Source organism: Athene cunicularia, assembly GCF_003259725.1.
Source record: "Athene cunicularia isolate RWA chromosome 1 unlocalized genomic scaffold, athCun1 chr1_part1, whole genome shotgun sequence".
Classification (NCBI taxonomy): domain Eukaryota; kingdom Metazoa; phylum Chordata; class Aves; order Strigiformes; family Strigidae; genus Athene; species Athene cunicularia.
This window is the reverse complement of record NW_020799091.1, coordinates 128,744,585-128,766,588: the sequence shown is the minus strand read 5'-3', so window position 1 is coordinate 128,766,588 and position 22,004 is coordinate 128,744,585. Positions and strand designations below refer to the sequence as shown.

The 22,004-nt window shown below is 42.1% G+C and overlaps 1 protein-coding gene across 1 annotated transcript in view; it reads left to right on the top strand.

The window, feature by feature from the left end:
- The window catches only part of SYN3 (synapsin III), a 204,527-nt gene that overhangs the window by 43,750 nt on the left and 138,773 nt on the right, over window positions 1-22,004 (top strand). Inside the window, exons 5-6 of the mRNA XM_026852807.1 lie at window positions 10,204-10,360; window positions 16,010-16,099. Of these exons, the coding sequence (XP_026708608.1) occupies window positions 10,204-10,360; window positions 16,010-16,099 (247 nt within the window). The remainder of the gene's footprint in view (window positions 1-10,203; window positions 10,361-16,009; window positions 16,100-22,004) is intronic.

Sequence of the window (22,004 nt, the reverse complement as noted above, 5' to 3'; positions counted from 1 at the left end):
TAGAATGGGGTGAAAGATTTGATAGTCTCAGGGAAATGTGCTACTGGAGAGAGAGACTATCATCTAACGAATCCAAAAAATGGTATGTGTTTTTTCTGTGCCAGTTCCACCATGGTATGCAATGGCTCCATCAGACTATTCAACACATTTTCTTCAGAGTTGGAAGAAAAAGAGCTGGCCATGGAGTATCTCTTGCAGTCTCTAGCAAGCACTTCCCTATTTCAGTGCCCTGTAACACAAGCCCTGACTGATAATATTGCAGGGGGATGAACTGGGCACCAGGAGCAGAGTTGGGCTCAGCCAGGCCTGGCAGGGGGTGAATCTCCCACATCTTGGTCCTTGTTACCCCAGCACTTCTTTGGCTAAAATTGGCACCAGAGCTTCCCCAGGGAAAGTTAAATATGGGAAGGAAGAGGTGGCACTTATTCATTCTAAAGGATCCCTCACCGACTTGGACATAGCAACCCCTTCAACAGAGAAATGGAATAATTTCTGGGTGCAAAGGCTGGACTACTAAGCAGTGTGAAAAAACAAGCATGGGCTGATGCCTGCTTTTAAAATATTTGGGTGGATTCTTCATCCTCGTTCCAGTACATGCACAACTTCCTTTTGCACAGGTCTACACACAAACATACACAGAGTCAGAACGAACTGCCTGGACCTTAATTTTCCTTAGAAAGACCTTGGGCTGTGTCACCTCTACTGGAGTTAGATGTAAGGAATGGGATTTTCATTTTCACTTGTCTTCATTTCTCTGAAGGGCCCTTCATACCAATGTTTCCACAGTGCAAAGAGGCCATCAGTGCTGGCACTGCACCCCTTTGAGGTGCATTTGTGCTTTCAGGATATTATGAAAGTGTCTCAGCATAAATGAGAATTTCATCTGTCTCTGCTTCTGGCAACACTTAGACTCCCAAACTATGATCTCAACCTCTACATTAGATTAAATGCAGTCCTGTGCTTGCCTTTTGGGCTTTACAAGCCTTCAGTTATTAATTCCAGTAAATGTGGGAATAGAGCAGGGATATGTTGAAAATCTGGACAGATTTCTTACATGGGGAATACTAACATCTTTGGGAGCATTTCAGAATTTTAAGGATATAAATTAATCATGAACCAGACTGCTCTCATCTCCTGTCTCCCTGTGGAGCTGGCTCTTTTGCCATTGAGGCTGATCATACAGGGGAGAAATCACATTCTTGTGTGTCCGCATGGGACCTACCATAGTGGTAGCCAGACCACTTACAGTATGGTATGCAGACAATAGCTGATGGACCAGGAGATGCCCAGGGTCTGAAATGAGAAGGACCCTGTGTGGAGCAACAGCCCTAGGAAATGGGGAGGGGTGACAAAGCTGACAGCAAAGCAAAATGGACAGCAAAGCAAAATGGAGCTGAGTGCCGTGGACAAAGCCTTGCTGTGGGGAAGGAACTCTGCTATGGAGTGATGTTTAGTCCTATAGGCTTTGCCTGAATTTGACCTGTATAAAAAGGTGTCATACCCTGGATGATATGGTCTTGTTACTCACAGCTGTGGTGAGGTCAGTGAATGCTCTGATTCCTCCATACAAGCCTATTCTTTTCTTTATTTAACACTGACTTTCCCATTGGTTCCAGCTGATTCAGTGCTTCTAATAGCATTGATAACAGGACGGCAGCCTGTTGAATCACCATCCCAAACAGACCAGGACCTGAAAGTGTTTTTCTCCCAAACGTATTTTTGAACTGCAATCTGCAGTACAGTCACAACATGAGGGAGAATTTTTTTTTACATGGGAGAAGCAGGGAAGAAACTGGCCAGTCCAGCAGCATGTGTTTTCCCACTATTCAGAGCTTGCAGACCCCAGGAGACCTGTACTCTGGCTAAAAAACATCTGCCTGTTTCAGGATGCAAGACTCTTTGAAGTGCAGTGAGGATGCTGTCCTTTGCCCACTGTACCTTTTCCCATCCCAGTGGGTTCACCCACCCCGCAGGGCAGTGCTCCCTGAAAGAGGAATGTGGATTTTCTAACATACAGAGGCCATGCTTTCTCACCACACAGTAGCTGCACATTGCTAGGAGATGGATAATTTCTTGTCTCTTGAGGACTATTAATTCACAAGAGTTGGTGGTTCCTTGCAGTTCTTCTACAGGGAGAATATCCAAGGAGGTCATGGGAGTAGCTACTGGCCCTGGACACTGATGTAGGACATGTTGATAGGCAGGAGGTCACTTTCCAGCTTCTCATTTTCCAAGAAGTTTTGTGTAAGAGGAACCCTAGGCTCTGTCTAGTCCCTGTCTTTTCAAATTTAACTCTTGATCTAATTAAGGTCTTTTCTAGAATGTCTTTTCCTTATCTTTTATTATTTCCAAACCAAAATTCAGAAAATTTCTGCAAAGATGCAGCTGGAAGAAAAAATAGGAGAAACTAATTGTGAGAGTTTAGGTTTCTAGAAGCCAGATGGAAAAACACGTTGAGCACATGTTTTTCCCAAGATTCACAGAATGTGCCACATTTTATAGTACAGTATGTGCTATATATTTAACACTGAGCAACATTTGGGCAATATTTTTGTATTGGTGGCATGGCAATCTGTAAAAGTAATGGAGAAGTATCTGTAACAGCATGAGAGCTTTTGAAAGTGCACTTTAGACAAAACAGCAATGTGCCAAATGACTACTTCTCTTAACAAGATAGCCTGCAGAGACAATGGGTTGGGACAAAGTGTCAAATAGGGTAGAGCCTGGCAAGCTGCAGTAGCAACTTAACACCCCCCAGTAAACATTTATAAACTAAGTATGTATTTCCACATGGGGGATGATTTATCATCATCTTTCACTAATATCTCTCCCCTTTTCACCTGCCTTTCCCTGTCCTCTTCTCTTTGAGCAGAAGCTAAAAAAGTGAACAAAAGTTGGAGTGTGCTTATTTATTTATTTATTATCAGCTGCTTCCACCTCACCTCCTGCTGCTAAACAGCTGCTTAGAGGCCTGCTTCTCCCTTCAGGGCTTACTGATCTCCCAGATGAATAAAGTCCCCCTTCACCTCTCCAGCAGCTGGCACCCAGCCGACATGAAAGCAGGATGCTGACAGTTATTAGGAAGATATTTGGCATGCAGGCAGCTGCCAGAAAGCAAAAGTCAATCTGAGCAGACCAGGGTGGGGAGCGTCTCAGAGACTAAACTACTCCCTGGCCCTTTTTGCATTTACTGTAATTCTTTCCAACAAGAAAAGTGCTGCCAGGGCCTAGTTAATCCTGGACTGAATGCCAGAATGATTAAAGACTATTGTAGATTGTTTCAATCATGGTCAGCATGGCCAGCTTTTTTTTTTTTTTTTTTTTTTTTTTTTTTTTTTTTTTTTTTTTTTTCCCCAGTCCTGCCTTATTTTGTCTCCTTTGTACATGGGTTTTTACTAAGGCTTCTTCTAGGGAATGGCAAACAGAGAAGTGAACGGTCAAGTCCTGCTGCACCTGCACTATACTGGTCAAGGTGGATTTTCATTAACAACCTGATATTGGGACAGTGTGCAGCCTCAACAAGCTTGTGGGTGGCAAAAAGCTGGAGGGTGGGGTGCAATAGATATGCCAGAGGGCAGAGCTGCCATTCGGAGGGACCTCAGCAACTGGGGAAATGGGCCAACAGAAACCTCATGGAGTTCAGTAAGGACAATCGAGGTAAGGGAGGAATAACCACAGTACTGCTGGGGGGCAGCTGGAGAGAAAACAGCTCTTCACAAAAGGACCTGAAAGTCCTGTGCACCCTTGTGGGGAAGAATCCCTATGGCTCACTGGGCAGTATTAGCAAGGGTGTAGCTAACTAGACACTATTCACATGTGGAGTACCGTGTCCATCTGTAAGCTTCCCAGTACAAAAAAAAAAGGCATTGAAAAACTGCAATGAGTTGAGTGAAAAGACATCAAGCTTATTGAATAGGACTAATGACATCCAAGGAGAGACTGAGAGATGGCTTTGTTCAGTCTGTAAGAGGAGGCTGAGGGGAATCCATCTACAACCATCAGGTTGTAGATCAGGCAGGCAACTAAGAGCAGGATGTAGAGAGAATGAAGCCAGACTCTTTTTGAAGGTGTGCAGTGAAAGGAAAAAAAATAACAGACACAAGTTGCAGCAGGTGAAATTCTAATTAGATGCAATTTTCACAGTGAAAGTGGTCAAATAGTGGCAAGTGCGCACAGAGGCTAGGGGATCTTCATCTTTGGGTTGGTTGGACAGACCCTAATCAACCTAATGTCACTTTACAGTTAGCTCTGCAATGAGCAGGGTGTTGGAGCAGATGATTTCCAAAGATCCTCTCTGACCTAAATTACTCTATGACTTTGTTCTGTGAAGTTGGAAAGTATTTGGATCACTTTCTGTAAAAGCTTTAGGTCACAAGCATTTTGAAGGCAAGCTGCTGTTGGCAGGTGTGGTTGTTAATACTTGGAAGGATCATCTGGGTCCACATGCTTTTCCTTGTCAAGGTTGATCAGTTTGTAACTAAAATATATGGCAGATTTAGGAGACTGCCACAGTACAGTTTGGAGAGTGTGTGACATGTGGTTGACATGCTCATTGACCATTGGTCTGTGACTGAGAAGCAAATCAGAGCATCTTCCAGGGTGTCCTCATCTGCATATAGTGTTAATATGTGGTCACACTGCAGCCATGATTCATGCTTCCTGCTGCTTTTGTACACTGATCTCCCACACACCCCATGTTTTTTCCCCAGCCATTCTCTATTACAGTGTACCAAAAGAGCCCCTACTTCTCCAGCCTGGTAAAGAAAGGTTATTATTTACTCTATGTTGCTTTCTTGTTTGTTTAAAATGAGCTCTGCATTACCTTATTCATATAAGTAATCACATTCATTCTTTCTTTGAATAACTTCAGCAGGGCTTCTGTGAAAAACATGACATGAGGTTTTAACTTAGATTTTTTTTTTCTCAGCAAATTTCCCATTTTACTCTGACTTCCAACATAACATTAAATCTAATGTCATGATAGGTAGAAATGTCATAGATTTCATATTACTTTTCAATAATGTAAACCAAATACTATTAACACCTAAGTAAAACACAAAAATAACTTGTTCCTATTTGTAAATGCCATTTTCTACTAACTCTCAGACACCTGAGTCACTGCATAGTTGGAGGGATTATTGCACTTCTCAGGTAGTTGCAGTCACTAATGGCTTGGATTTGTGCCTCAGAAGCTTGCCTGAAGCCTACATTAATTGCCAGTAATGCAAAGCTTGTATCATATTGCTTAATTATGCACTTTTCTTCCTCTCCATGTCATGCCAAACAGATAAGAAAAGCTTTGGAAGAGAACTTAGTCAAAATTTGTTTATCACTGGGAAGTGTCAGAAAACTGAACAAAGCCTCCTTGAATAATGGAAGGTAAACAGACCCTGAAGATGTGCATCTTCAGTGTCTGGGGAAGATCTTTTCTATTGACATGAAGGGTCAACTGTCTTGTAAGACTGGCACTCTTTAAGAAAGAGAGCAGGAAAGCCCATTCTCCCACAACACAGGCATAAAGCTCTCTAAACCCATCATGGTGCTGTTATTAATAAATTTAGATTCACCAAGATTTCAAACCGAATTCCAAATTTACTGTTTGAATAGAGACAAGCAAACAGCACTGGGTGTGCTGGGAGTCTCTGCTCCGCCAAGACACACACCGAGTTCTAAAAAGCAACGTCTTTTATACTCCTGTACCACCGTCTTAACCAATCCCCTTTTGTCAGATAGTTATCCTGCTCTTTTTCCATTGGGTCGTTTGAGTTGCTGGGGTGAATGTCCTCCTCCTATTGGGTCTTTTGAAAGTCTCAAAGCCTTGGTCTCTTGGCATGCTTTTTTCCTATTGGATTTTTCAAAAGCCTCATGATCCCATCTTTTGGCGGGCTTTTCTTCAAGCAGCAGTTACATGTTATCTCTAGGTGGGGGTTTCTGAGAATCTTGTGTGTTCTTTCTTCACGCCCATGAAGCTATTTGTGCAAGCCAGAGTTATGGTTTTATGCAGAAATAAGAAATAGGCAATTTCTTTAAGGCATAAAACCTCCCAGCAGGATTTGCTGTCATCATCTTCTCTACTCCATAGCAGGCTGGGGACCTGCTTTCTGCAGAGAGATGTTACTGATGATCTTTTCAGAGCTGATCCTCTTCTCATAATTAGAGAAGTTAGACACATGGTCATCAGAAGAGCTACTGCTGCTCCTGAGATGTTTAACTTCCATATTTAACATCAGGAATCTCTTAAGTTGTTTTATATTGCATCATATCTGACAAAACTATTTCCAAGGCAGCTAATGCTGTCACATATTTAAGGTTAAATGGGTCCAACCTAGGAAATTATATTCTGCAGATAGATCTCTTCCTATTAGGTATTTTGGATCCAGGCTTTATACATAGGTTTGTCTCTAACTATAGTTTTACCACTAAGAAAGAAAGAGACTCCTAAAATGCATCAGAACAAGTTGAAAAAGAGTTAGTTAAATGCAAATAAGCATCCTGCACCATAGTATCACAGTCTAGGCTCAAGACTAGCAACACTAGCAACTTCCTAGCCAGACGCTCATCATCACCTGATGGGGTGATTGCCTCAGGTAATTGCTGGCTGATCTCAATGGGCAGGAGGAGAGGTAGGCTAAGCAGCTGCCATGTGCCTTGGCTGGCATCAGGGACAAGGAGGCAACTACTCCAAAGGGAGAGATGCCACAGGGATCTGTGAGGGGCTGCTTCACTCTGGGGGTGGCCAGTTCAATCACACACAACTTGGAGCACTGAAAAACTCTTGTCCTGTGTGGCAGAGGCCATTGTCTGTGGCAACACTAGCTGAAACGAAAGCACCTTTCAGTTCCAGGAGAAAATTAAATCTCACCAGCTATTTCCATCTGAAAATGAAATTTTTCCAGACTCCTGGATTTTATTTTTTCTTTAAACAAAGTCTTCTTGTATCTCTATGCCACTTTGGGAACGTGTTACATGCATTTTAGTGGCCTTTATTTTGCCAGTGCTAGGAGTCAAACTCTGAATGAGAGCTGAGCTCATGGGGTCTGTGAAAGGGCTCCTATAAAAGGGTTGTGGCCAAAGATGGGGTCCAGTTTTCTTCTGGAAGGTTCATTCATCTGGCTGTCATACTAAGGAAGATTCACAACTTCAGGCACATGTCTGTTATGCAGCCTGGGAAGGCCACTGCACCAACATGCAGAGCACAACTTGTTAATGATATGTTTTGAATCTGTGGTTTACTTTTAGTTCCATTTACACTTGTCCACCAGCTGTTTGAATGGGCTCTCTTTTATTCTTTCTGTGACCAAATCCATTCCCATGACCTGTCTTTAGCAGGGGTCTAGGTACAGTTTTATTCGAGACTGCTCATGATCATCTAAACGCTGGCTGGACAGATCTAGCAGGGAGGAAAGATACATGTTCCTGTCATAGCTCTCCTAGTCCTGACAGACTGGGCTGTGTAGGACCTCAGCACAGTAGATGCTACTGAATTTGGGTCACCCAAAGGTTTTGGCAATGGTGTTTCAAATGTGGGACTTTTGCCTAAGGTGTCTGTCTGCCAAGGATTACAACTTTTTATCATGGGAGATGTTATTGTGTTGGATTGAACTAGCAAGGAAAACAGTTAGGCTACTAGCTATTCCAGATCCAAGGCTCACCATTGTCAGCTTAAGGTTTACACTCTGCGAAGGAGCACTAGCTTGCAAGAGTAATCTTCTACCAAAAAAGCAAAAATTCTCTTTTGAAGCAATTAAGCTCTCTTCTCCACATATCACTGTTACCCCCAGTTACAGAGTTTTCACACCACCACTCCTACCATGACTATTCATTTCTCTTTTACTGCCTGCTATCCTTTCTAGACCCTCACCTCGCATTTTGCCACTGGTCTCTGTTTCTCAGTTACAGACGTCTCACAGACTCCACGGGTTTCCAGCTGATGTTTATTTGCAGCTAAGTCCCAGGCCCTGCACTCCTCTGCCTTGTTCTCAGTATCCATGGGAACATCCTCATTGACCCGGGGCTCAAAACAGGGATTCAGTGTCCACCTTGGCTTTAGAGATTCACTTCTCATCTGCTGCATGAGAAAGTGCCCTGTCTTCCTACACAATGCAGAGTTTGAGAATAGGCTTTTCTATGTTATTTCTGTATTCTTGAGTTGAGAAACTCTTCCTTTGCCAGTATCTGAAAAGACAAGAGCTTTTTTCTCTAAACTTCTGGCTGGTAAAAGTAAAGCCACTGAATGTAGTTTCCCAGCTGCTGTGTGTCCTGCCCTGCCAACTGGCCATGTTCATTTACATGCTTCCTCCCCACTACAGCACCACATCCCCACTCCGGGGTGTTGGGAGCGATGTTCAAGGGCAAATACTGCCACTTCCTCGGGGGAGACTGGAGCAATGGTCTGAACCATTACCATGCAGCCCCAGTAAGTGCTGTTCCCTGAGTCAATTCTGGGGAAAGACCTGAGTCATAACAGGAACAATTTTCTTCTTCATACATTCAGAAAGCTGAATAAAGGAGGGACACGCCTGAAGCTCCTGTCCCTCCAGGCACCACACCTGTTATTAAACTCAGCAAAGATATTGAGTCCTGGTACTAGGAAGCTGATTAATCCTTCCTGAGGACCTGTGCCTGCCTCTGGAGTACTTTCTACAATACATGGCAAGTCCTGCAGAATGGAGGAGATCAAGCTTTCCAAGATTTGTATTACTTGCTGTTTATCAGCAGGGGGTCACCTCTTGCCTCACCCCCATTGACGCAAGGGAGGTCCATAAATCAACTCCACAGTGATAGCACAGCCTTCACAATGCCCATTATGCATCTTGTTGCTGGAGGAGAGCACCACCTTTGGTGCCAAGTACATTAGGTAATATCTCTGGGTTTAAAAATACTCCATGGGAGGGAATCACATTTCCAAAGCTTGGCCTCTTGCATCACAAAAGCAGAGCATGCTCCTCTCCATGTCTCAGGTGACAACAAAAGCCCAAAGCCAACAAACAAAATGAACAGCTTTAAATAACAAAGCTGTACTGGGTTTTGTATACAGTGTTTGTTGCCACAATCTGGCCCAGAGTCACCATCACTGATTTCCCTGTGAGAATGATGGAAATATAAATAGGGGCTATAAATCCAAAGTATTTCCAGCTCATACATCCAAAGGATAGAAATTATAGCCTCTTAGCAAGGAAAATGTTCAAGGGTAGTGAGCTAATGGGACCTGGTTACAGAGCTCATTTCTCTGAGAAATTTTAATACAGCATGGAAATTTTTCCAATGTCCTTGATGCAACCTCTGTTAAAGTACAAAATAATCCCGTTTCAGTCGAAAAGCCCCTTCCATGCCTTTCAGAATGAGCTGCTGAGCTCCATTTTGGGAACAGTTTCTTTCCAGCTGCTCTTTCCAGAGATTCCTGAACAGCTCCGAAGACACAGCATCAGCAAGGAATGAAATCTGGCTGTTTGAAAGATCGCCTGTTGGCTTACCTAGAAAGGGCCTCCCTTCTCCATGCGTTTGCTGAGAGTTGCTGCTTTTGAACCATATGAGTCCTGGCTCCAGTCTTGCTAAATAATACTCTGAAAGTCCACACCATGAGTCACAGCGCTGGATGAGGGTCTCTGCTCATTTGATTAATTACATTGTGATGCCTGCCCTTTACTTGTTGACTCATAACCGTAAGAGCCTGGGATGTGCTGAATATGTAATAAAGTGATTAAAGGGGGAATGTACGTCAATGTATGGATGTGTACGATAAAATCCCTCATGATCTTCCCACCCACTGGGCATTGCCTCTATATCTAGTTCAGTCGTCAGGAAACAAACTTGCTCCTTCATCGTGTTGCACATTATAACAAGCTTGCCAAATACGATCAAGCTTTTAGAAAGAAAAGAGTATCCCCCCCACCAGTGAATTTATGACACTTGTCTCCACTTGTGGCTTGTTCCTGTGCATGCCTGAGCAACATGGAAACTGCAGCATATCTGTTTGGCCTGTGACTATGCTCTCACACTTGCAGCTATGTTGGATTCTTCCTTTCTTCAATGACTAGGGGGTTTTGTTTTGTTTGTTATCTTCTAACACAAGCAACCCATGACAAGAGGCCCAAAGAAGAGCAATGTGTTAATGAAAAGAAAGGTGAAGGATGGAAAACAAATGAGTCTAGAAGTGTTGCTGAGTATTTGAAAGTAAAACGTCACTTCACTTGTCTTTTCCAGGTCCTTCAAGCCAGACTTTGTCCTGATCCGGCAGCATGCCTACAGCATGGCACTGGGAGAGGACTTCCGCAGCCTCATCATTGGTCTCCAGTATGGTGGCATCCACACGGTCAACTCCCTCTGCTCCATCTACAACTTCTGCAGCAAGCCCTGGGTGGTAAGTGACGATCCAGCTCTACTGCCTGCCAACACTGCAAAGCAGATATCTGGTACTGATAAAGCACCAAATTCAACCTCCACTCTGTTTCATAGGAATTTGTCTCTTAGGTTAAAACCATCATCTAAACAACCTTAGGAATCCAACGGGGAATTCTTGTGGAAAAAACTACCATCCCTACTCCTTTATCAACCTCTAGTAACATCAAGGTGTTATTTCCTCACCCTGAGTAGGACGTTACACCTATCCCAGACTCTAATGTGTCACAAGCAGCTAACAGTACAGTAACTCCTAAATTTCTTGTAAGGCAGAGTAGATGCATAGTAATAGATTAATAATATCAAATTAATAGTAGCACATCTCTGTCCTGACCAAAACACAGCAAAACTACCTCAAAATAACCATTAACTTTCACTGTTTTAGAAGGTATTTGAACTGTGCTTTTTCTACCATCTTATATTAGATGCACACTTGTATTCAGGTGCCCCAGCCTAAGACTAAGATTATCCATTCCTTGAGAAGTGCAACCTGCACTTGTCTTCCCTTGTCTTATCTTCCTGCTTTTTCTGAGTGGTGCTTTGTTGTGAGGAAATTAGCTGAAAAGAAAGGTAAGAAAGGTAGAGAGATTTCTTCATCAACTAGGTCTAGGAAAAAAGGGAACACAAAATGACAAAGACCTGGGAAAGAGGCATAAGGAAGGGAGAAAGCATGTAGAGTTTTTCAGCAGTTTCAAAAGGAAATACAAGATAATCATAAAGTGTTTGTTCATTGAACCTGAAAGACTGCACCTCAGAAACACCTTGGGATGAGTCAGCTCCTGGGGAGAACAGGACAGTGTTCTGATATTTTGCACTGGGAGCCCCCTTCACCCATTCTTTACATTTTGTCAAGTTCACCTAAAAATCTTAGAAAACCTTAAAAAATATTATCATTGCCTTGTCTCAGCCATAAACCAAAGTCTGTAATTATTCCACAGACCTACTTTGTGATCAGCTCTAAGTCAGCAGAAACTGCAGGAGCAGGAGAGCCATAGGAGCAAGGCTGACCATAGTAGCACCTGCAGGAAGAAGTCAGATGCTGATACTATTTTGGGGTCCACATCTGGGTCTTCCAAGCAGTTTCACCCCAAAGTGCCCTCTCTGATCACTGATGCTCCCAGAATGGAAGTTTCCCTGCATTGTTCTAGGTCTGAAGAAGGGAACTACAAGCTATATAGATGTGACAAGGAGATGGGTCTTCCCAATATGCACCCATGAAAAACTTTTAATATATGTCTTTAGGAATTCCCCTTACTCATTGCAAAAATGTAGCATGGGGTGCATTGGAATGTTTATAACAAGTGGTAAATACCTTCCTCATTACCTAATTAAGTCTTTTTGTTGTTATTGATTTTTGGTTGGAATAAATATCCTATGAGTGTTCAGTGTGTTGATCAGTAGTTCAAATCCAGATGAGGTCTGTAATGACTCAGACTTTTATTTCCATGACTGTGCAGTGTTGGATTTAATGCATTTCTTACCAAAAAGTACCTGTGTAAGAGGCATAGTCTTCTCAGTTTTCACCCCTTTTATGACATTTGTGTGTTTTGTTGAGACCAAAACCAAGGTCCTGCCTTTTCCAAAAATTTTGCAGTTGCAGTAATGTTAGTAGTGAGAAAAACCTCACTTTTCCATCACTCTATAGGTGGATGATATACATGTGGCCTCAGTCCCCATTTGAATTACAAGGGTTGCTGGGAATGGAAAGGGGGGGAAATGGAAGAGAGGGATCCATACCAGGCTCAGTACAACACCTTTGCATTGTTTCCTACAGTTGGTCCTACACACATGAGCATGTTGACCCTGGTGACCATACAAAAAGCCTCTGCATTTACACTGGCTTTTGCTGAGGAAGACAGTCATGTGGTCTACTCCATCTGATTTTTGTGGTTGAGTCAGTGAAGGTTTAGTTGACACTTTTCAATTTATGCCTTGTAATTACATTTCTGATGGTGTGCAGGGGCATCAAGATGTGACAGGCCTAGTTGTAGGAATCTAAAGTAAAAGAAAAAGAACTCAAAAGAAAGGAAGAGGAAGGGGAAGGGGAAGGGGAAAGGGAAGTTGATGCAGCCCATTTTTTTTGCCAGATTTCTAGTAATACAAAAATTTCTTCAGAGGTTAAAATTTGCATTATAACAGGCATAGTTTGAAATAGGCATTTCTCAGAGGAGAAACAGACATATTCGGGGGGATCTCACACACAGAAAACATCTAAGAAATATGTTTTAAGATGATCCCACACTTATTGAGAAATAGTGCTACAAGCACCCTAAACACAATACTTCAACTACTAATCATAATTTTTGTGCTATAAAATTTGCAATACAAAATACAGTGGGAACAATGCTCAGAATAGCACTCATATTACATGCAGTAATGTCCATATTTGTGACGCATCTTTTGCATCTGTAAGACTGCAGGAAATTGGAACTCTTGAAGACAGTGACCTACAGAGTCCAAGAGCCAAACTGTTATTGACTGTCAAGGGATATAGGCTCCCTGATGGCCTAGGCACTTTTAAAATACACAAAAGGCCTTGAGATCCTCTGAACGGATCTTTTTATTTCTCTGAAAAGACTCCCTGCAAGTAACTCTGGTGTCCAACCAGTCAGGCAAGGCATTTCATTTGCATACTTGTTCAAGGCACTTAAAACCAGGCTGTGCCACATTGCCTTGCCCCATGTCTTACTCTGTGGTCTGGGTGCAATTTCACTGAAACCAGTGGAACGACAGAAAGTAAGAACAGATACCAAAATGTGGAAAGGGCAGTTATATCTAGCTGAGCTGCTGACAGTAACATTCCCACCCACCTGAAATGCACTGGGAGGTGCTACTTGATCCCTGCTATCAGGTATCTAGGAGGCTGCTGCACCATGTAACATGGATGTCTCTTTGCCAATATCCTGTCCCCTAAAAATCTGCCAGAAAAAAAAAAAAAAAAAAAAAATGTACCATGGTAGTCAATACCAAAGTCAGACCCTTTTGCAGGCTTGGCCCATTGAGGAAGCTCCCAGATGGCTGAATCTCTCATCTGGCTGTCTCAAACACTTGTTATTTCAGCAACAGCCAAGAGTTGTATGCTTAAAAAGGAAGCCCAGGGAACAAGTCAGGATGCTGTCTGTCAGCTGTATCATTGTTCCAGTTATTTTGTTTGAGCTATTTGCCTAGTATGAATGTATGTCACCTCAACATCATGGCATCCATGGTTTGCCAGGGCTGCATGCATGTGCAGCGAGGGGCATGTGCTGCTCTCAGCCAGTGAGTTTTGCCTCCTCTCTCCGTCTCATTCTGTTTAGGTCCTGTTTGCTCATTTTGCTAGTGAAAACAGGGCTTTATTTTTCTTTTCTAGTATGTACAGGGTTCAGTGTAAGTAGTTAAGAGAAGGAAGCTGTCCTTCTTTGCCAAAAGCAATACCTTCCTTGCCAAAACTAATTATTCTACGCAAGTAGTTTTTCTCTTATCTGATGATGCATGTGAGGGTGGGGGTGTTAGTGATGGGATGTATCACCTCTTCATGTTTTCTTAAATGCCACATTTTGACCTACAAGATTAGGAAAAGGATTCTTAGCATTTATCTTCTTGCAGCTGCCCCTTCAGCATGTGGTCTGGGCCTGGCACACTCCTTGCAGCCTAATGTTTTTGCACACTGATTACATTTTTTACACACATACCACTCTTTAACTCCCAAAGGGGTATTTCTTCTCTATCACCAAGTGAAGTTTCAACTTCTTATACAGAAATCCTTTTTGCTTATTCCAGTAGCCAGGACGGGAGCCCTAACATAGCTACTCAGCAGAAAACTTTTTCAGTAGCTCTTAATCTGCAATGTAACCTTGCGGTTGTGATTTGGTACATTTACTGGCTTCAGCCATTGCTCAGAAGTGCTCAGAACATGTAAGATTAGGCAGCTGATGCTACTGGGAAGAAAGAGGGCTTTCTTTCCCTTCCTTTGTTCCCTAGCTGTCTGATTCCTTCCCTTAATCTGTGTGTTACCTCCCTCAGGCGACACAAAGATCTCCTTCAAGATGAATGCATCCCTAGTTTTGACGGGGACCTTGAAGGAACTTATGTAAAGGACTTACAGTGACACTTAGCCCAGACTAGAGATCTTTATTTATTTAACTTGATTTACCAAATTCTAGGGGTCTTGGAAAATAAATTCAATTTCTAAAATACTTTGTAAATGGGAAATTCAGTCACATCTACCAGCTCAGCAGGAACCAAAATTCTTACCTGTGGAGCAATCCCAAATAATTTCATTTTTCTTAACATCCATGGAAATAACCAAACTACCTTACTCAGCCTTACTCCCCCTTTTGAAAGACTGCTAGTCCAACCACCAACAGCACTGACAGTTCAGCACTGACCATGGTAACGGGGCTGTACATCTTCAGAGATAAAGCAGGCTGGCTAGATGTGTTATTGTAAAGAATCTAAAAGCTGCTCCTGAGATCCAGAAGGTTTCTGGGACATATATCACCTCTTACTCTCTTTGGTATATCAACCCTGCTTCAGTAACATTTTCTGTCATGGTTATTAAGTTTTTCTCTAACAGTTTTGGGTTTTTCTCCAGCTGATCAATGATAGACCGAACAGGGAGGCTTCAGACAACACATAGGATAATCTCTTCACTTCACAGATGGCCAAAGCAGAGCAGGAATTTGCTGTGCTATGCTTCTGTTGGGGTTTTGGAACCTGGACTGAAATCGAAACTCAGTCCTACCATAGGGAGTTTTGTGTCTGGCTGGGCACAGCCCTGAATGATAAGCAGTTTATGACAGTGATGATAGGGGTGATAATAGTGAAGTTCATGCTGACAGGTGGGTCAATGGCAAATGTTTGCCCTTACGTGTGAAATATGAGCAATGTTGCTTTCTCCATTGATGTTACATACTGATTTCTCTAGATACCATCCTCACAGACTGGTGCCTCCCTCAGACCTCACTGGTAGATGGAATGGGGTAGCACATGATCTCCCCTTTCTCCTGCCATGCATGGGGGCTGTTGGGAGACCCTTGGTTCATAATAAATGTCAGTTATGATTGATGGTGGGTTCATGCTTCCTTGGTCTAACACTCAAACCAGGTAACACTGGCAATTCCCTCCAGTCATCTCTGTCCCTTAGCAATTCTCCTTCCCTTTAGTACAATGGGTAAATGTGCTTTGCTTTGCTTTGTCTTCAGGGCAGAGATCCAAGGGAGAGCTTTGATTTATTTTGTCTCTGCTCAGGAGTGTCAGTACTGATTTCCTGCCCTTTCCTCTACCAAGGAGAGCCCCCCACCTGCTTCCTGGGCACATTTGGAAAGCAAAGCTTGTTCATAGCAGATCTGTAACTAAACCCAAACTGATCCCCTTCTGGCTCTTGAACCCTTTCTCTGCTCTCTTAGTCCAAGGTTTGTGTACACAGGCTGGCTTGGCCCTGGGTAAATACAGCAACCTCGTATTTTCTTGCTGCTCTCAGGTCAAGAAAGCAAGGTGGGAAAGGCATAATAACATGTTTCTCTCACCTTCTTTACCAGTATCAGAACATTTTGCAAGCACTTACCTGTTACACAATAAGCCACTGACATCCACTGCATCTGTTTTTTTCTTCCCCCTCTCTCACCCCAAGTTCTCTCAGCTCATTAAAATCTTCAACTTGCTGGGTCCTGAGAAGTTTCCCCTTGTGGAGCAAACATTCTTCCCAAGCCATAAGCAGATGGTGAGTACCTTTGCTTTCATCTGATGCCAGAATGGATTGGGGGGGGGGGAAGAGTCTCAATTTCACGTACAAAGAATTACTAGCTAAAAAGCAATATGCAAAAAGCACTGCTCTGGAACTTCTTTCCTTTCTTGCTCAGCACACACACGCCCCCCAGGTCACGTTATGGACCCTGAAAATGCAAATGATGTAACAAGCTCAGACCAAAGCACAAATCCATTGTAAAATCTAGTCAACAAAAGCTCATCCTAAAGGAACCACTTTATTCAAATAAAGTGGATTTTTTTCCCCTCCTGGAATTGTTTAAAATACATTGACAATTTAGGACATTGGCCTTAAGAGATGTTTGTTTCACAATGTCAGTTTGCTTGGTCTGTCACATGGGTGCCATCTGTGAGACATTTATCAGCCTGACTAGGTACTCAAAGTAAATTGGCGTTATTGAAAAATAATTTGCTTCAGCTTGTAATGTTTCCTTTGCACAGTGGCTCTGGAGTCTAATCTTCCTGTCAACAACTGAGTGTTTAGTCAATGCTACTGGGCACTTTGCTTTTAGGGCACCTTCCAAAGAGATCTGTATAGGTGTGTTTAGTCCTGGAGAACACAACAAAGCAAGTGGCTTTCTTTAAAACTGTTCATGTCTCTTTTTTTCCCTGGGTTAAAAGTATGACTAGTCCTTCATGAATTTTTGCTCCTAGCTTACATCCATGAATTGGTGGCTCTTCTTACCTGGTTGAGGCTTTGATGAGACCTTGTGTGAACCATGACTCCTCCATGTGAGCCACTGGCTGGCTGAGCTTTATTTCCCATGCTTGATTGTGAACTCAAGCAGCATTGGCAGCTTTAAGATTAGGGTTGTTGAGATGTCAAATTAGGGCTCAAAAACATTCAAACCCTTTTCTCACACACTTGTTGCAACACTGTGGGCCAACCACAATGCATAATAGGGTGTAGGAACCTGGTGGTGCATATAGGCACTGAGTGAAACTTCAAAATTCAAAAGGAATTCTCATTTAGATTATTGTGAAAAATCCCACCAGTGCTTGCTTGGTACTTGAATATCTTGAAACCTGGTCCTTCATCTCTGTTCTAATACTCTGTTCACTACCTGTGCTGTGTGGACAACAGCACTTCCATACTTCACAGGCACATCATGAACGTAAGTGCAGTCATGAGTGCTGTGAAGCACTCGAGTAATGCAGTGGTAAGGGTTGTATTATCATTTAAGACCTGAAGAAATTGATGGTCCCTAAACACTATGTGACTGTTGCAGACTTTATAGACAAATTGATTGATGAATCCTGTTTATTTAATTCCAGGTGATTAATAAAGAGGGATTTGTGACATATGTAATGCTTCAGGACAGTTGTGACTTTCTGACTATCACTTCAGGAATGGTATTTTTTGAAGACTTAAGGTTTTCATTGCAAATATGTTAGTTAGCACTTTTAGCACTATTTTGTCTGGAAATCTGATTCTTGATTCCTTAGCATGTAAATGCATTTGTTACCAGCACAGGAGTTTGGTTCAGCAGAGCACTTGATCTTAAGTTCATACATTTGTCATCTTTATAATCTCTACTTTGAGATGCTATTGCTTACTCCCAAAACAATACAGGAACATTTTTAAACTGTAGATGATCTCATCTGAATACAAGCTATTGTTAATATGCAAGCTTGAGTAATCTTGTTTAAACATTTACACAAGCAACAATCCACTTGGGCAAATTCAAGTCAGCCCTTTCCAGATGGGGCATCTGCCTCATAGGATGAATCTATGTAGCTTCTCAAGATCCATTCTGGGTGCATCTTCACAGTATCCTGGGCTGTGAGAGGCTTAGAGGGCAAGCAAGCTTACACCAAGCAAGCTCTGTTGCAGTCAACACTCCACCAAGTACCTGTGAAAGTTGCTCGCCCACTGTGCATCAGCTTATCCATGTGCCAGAAGGAATATAATGATCCCTCTTTCTCAGTCTTTTTCTTCCCTTCCCTGAAGGCACTTTCAAGCTATACCAGCTAGCACTCATAAAATATGCTGTGGTCCTTTGATGGCTGACCCCCTGGCAGCGTTTATAACTAGTGTTACGGTTTTACCTCTTTGCAATGCAATATACTTTAAATAATTAAGTTCTTGCATAAGAAATCCTCATCCTTCTATGTCCAAAACTTTACAAAGTTTACTTTCTAAACCTTTGGATTAAACATAAAACAGATTTTAAAACCTGTTTCATTCTTTCATCCGTGTTCAATAGAGATTTTCCTAAAGTAAAAGTGAGATAAAGGAAATTTCTAACAGTAGGCCCGTTTTGTGAGCATTTTAATTTAGTTGAAAATGCTTTTCTGAAGCTTTTTTCTCATGACAAGAGGGCATTTTTAACCAGCCTTAAACAGTAAGCCTAAAGAGAGGACACAAGGCTCTGACATTTGACAGAAGAAAAGGTCCAAAAGATGAATCTCTTTTCCCATTGCCACGGACATGTACCTTTCAACCTTCACCCCTGCAATTGTAAGTAAGAACAATCTGGCATCTCTTCTTCTAAGGCCCTACTGTTGCTACATGACAGCCATAATGACTGCCTTGCTCTGTAGTGACCCCCTATGGCCAGTTAACAAGTGGGATACATTAACTTCAAAAGCGATTTTTTGCCTCTCCTGAGCTTATAACCCCCATAACAATTCTTAGATCAAACTCTTAAAAGGACTGCTGGAGGGATCTTTGCCAAAGCACAAGAATTACTAGAGGTAGAATATCTGCTTTGGGCCCAATAAAATTGTATCAAGAAAGTATAGGAAATTAATAAATCCACTTGCAAATCCATTTGTGTACATTCACTAATAAGTGAAACAGAGACAGAATGTCTGTGATAGAAATAAAACCACTTTATTGTTTAGAATAAAAGGACACTATAAAAAAGTGAACATTATGCAACATTACCTTAAAAGACAATATACATTCACTGAATATAAAATTTATAAATAACATGGAGGAAAACTGTAAACAGTGCTAGAAAATTTAGCAACAAATACACTCCTTCTGGACAAGATTTTTCACATGGGTTTGGTTCCCTCCCCAAGTTTCCATGACTATCAGGAACAGTACAGTGGGTCTATGAAGGAAAGACAGTGTCAGAGAGGACAGTAGAGGCAAAGCAGCAGCAAATGTTTAGTAGACTTTTAAGATTTTTCTCAAGACTAGTAGCTTCAAAAACCACTTATTCTGAAAAAAGACAAAAAATTTTTGCAGTTCCCTGAATTTTGTTCTGCCCTTCTAAGGTATGAAATACATCATAAGTGAGATACACTTTCAGAGGCATCTGAATGAACGGAATCTTGTTCCCATGGAGACGTTTACTTCAAACACTTTAAAAACCACAACAACATGTTTCCCATCACTGTGGGAAATCATTTCACTCCAGCCAAGTATGAATGGGACACCGTGATATATTTAGGTTTCAGAATAGTCCTACATAAAGGGCCATATAACTCTTCAAAACATGGGAAATTTAGACCTAAAATGGTAGTTTTGTCCCATACAGGGTAGGGGGAAGCCTCCCACAAGAGGACTTTATTCAAGGTACTCCATGCACAGATCTGCTCTCTATCCCTTCCATTTTGGAAAAGGAAAATCAAATCCAATCTTCCCCAAACTTTCAATATATTCTTCATAATTTTTGTAATTCTAATGGGGAAAACACTCTCAAGCAAATCAGGAAAAATAATATCTTTAAATACAAAAGTGAACAGCAGTCTAAAAATGAACTATGTATTTTAAAAAGTACTTTTAATAATGATGGTGCATCTAAAGCATGGGGGTGTGGGAGGGGGAGCCCTCATCCTGTCCAAAGGTCATGCTTGCATGAGCCATGTGTGCCATTGACAGTTCCTCTAACTGTTATGAGGTGAAGTGAGGAGCATGTCAGAGGTGACAGGAAGATATCTATGCTGCTGCAAGCCATTGTAGGTTCCACAGCCTAACATTTTAGGGAGAACTTCACACCTGCCTCCTCACATCTCCATACCCAAGTGTTCCTACATATTGCATGGCCTGCTGTAATGAGAGTTTTGTCCATTGGTAAGCAGAACTGCCTTAGCAATTCAGAAGAAATGAGAGCAGGTAGAAAGGAAGAAGTCTGTAAGTCTGACTTAGAGCCTGTTTAATCCATTTAATGTTTCCCTCCCACTTCAAGGCAGCCTTCACTCAGGCTCTTAATGCAAGCACAAGCTAAAGCTTTGCCCAAGAAATATATGTCCCTGATAGCATGCACAGAAACAAAATTAAGAAGCCTCCCAAAAGAAATGTATTTTTACTGGATTCTTCCCCCCCCTTTTGGCTCCACATTTTTAAAAGCCTTAACAACTGTTTCTTTACACAGCAAGGGGAAAGATTTGTACCAAACCCCAACCCCTGCTGATATAGCTGTTTGCTTCTCAGAAATATTTTACCATCTGCAATACATAATGTGAATATGCTTCATTTTCTGGTAATGCATCCTCTGTTTTGTTGTTTACAAAGCATCTAGCTACATTATATCCTACTTAGGGACACAAGTCCTCATAGTATTAGAATGCAAGTATTTTCACCATAATTTGAGTGCAATACTGTGATGTCTCAGCTAGCTAAATGAATCAGTGACAGGTAAAATATGCAGAGCTGCAGTTCAATGAAAATTCAGATCAACACTTTACTGTATCAAGGGGCATTTTCATTTAGCCTTCCAAAGCCATGAAAAGTGGCTGCAGCTCAAAGAGACATCAGCTTTGCAAAGTCACCTTGAGCTTGAGGAGAGCCATCTCCAGTGATGCTGACTCCATGAGATGCAAACAGTGAGGGTGGCGAGGCCGGCTCCACTCTGCCCTCAGTGACCTCAGAGATTGTCAGCTGTGCACAGCTTGAACAGAGATTGCTCAACTGTACCTAAACACCGTGCCCTGCCAAAAGGGGCAACATTGTGAACTTGATCCTATGATGTGTGCTGTGAAGCACCTACTCTCCCTCTCATCTCCAATCCATAATTTAGGAGTAGTCACAGGGCAGGGGACTTCTGAAAAGTTCCAAGCTTGAATCATAGGAAAATCCAACAGACTTTCAATGTGCTTTGTGCTGAATTGCCACTCAGAGCAGCTGAAAAAAAAAATACACAGCAGACCTAGGCACCCCTTACATCAACTCTTTGAAAATGCCCTTTAAAGTTCACATTAAAAATGAAGCTAGGTGCTTTTTACTGCAACAAGTTGTCTAATAAATGGGGCATTTCAGAGGACATATGTCTGGCAGAGCTCTGGTAGCATGCAAGGAACGTAAAAATTCATCAGGGCCAATCTCAGATACCCTTTTGTTTCCATTTGGCAAAGAAGTCCCAAACAACTCTCTAGTAATCAAGGTCACTGATTGTAAAATGATGTATTGCCCCGAGCTGGAATCACTCCAACACTTTTTCCTGCTGGTGGCAGCTCTGCTTTCTAAGTGGAATGAACTGAAGACATACGGAAACTTAAGATAAATAATCATAATAATACAAAAAACAAGTTAAGCATCATCTTTTGCCTGCTCAAGCCCTCCCCATCCAAAACTGTCACCCCATTTTGTCAGCACCCCTTCTTCACCATCATTAAAACTTAAAATACTTTTATTTGATAAGAAAAATTATATTATAGTTTTCTTAATAAAAAACTAAATAGAACACAAAAACTTCTCCAGTCAACAGCAAAGCACAAGACAGTAAGGCTCCTCCTCCCACGTCACTGCAGGACATGGTATGAGCACATGTAAGGCCTGTGCTGAACAGTGCCTCGAGGGAAACATGGCACTTGACACAGAAGGAATCCTCTGGGCAGCTGAAAGTTTAAGATCCCTGCCAGCACTTACTAGTAAACCCCTTATCCTTGCCCAGCCCCCCCCCCCCCCC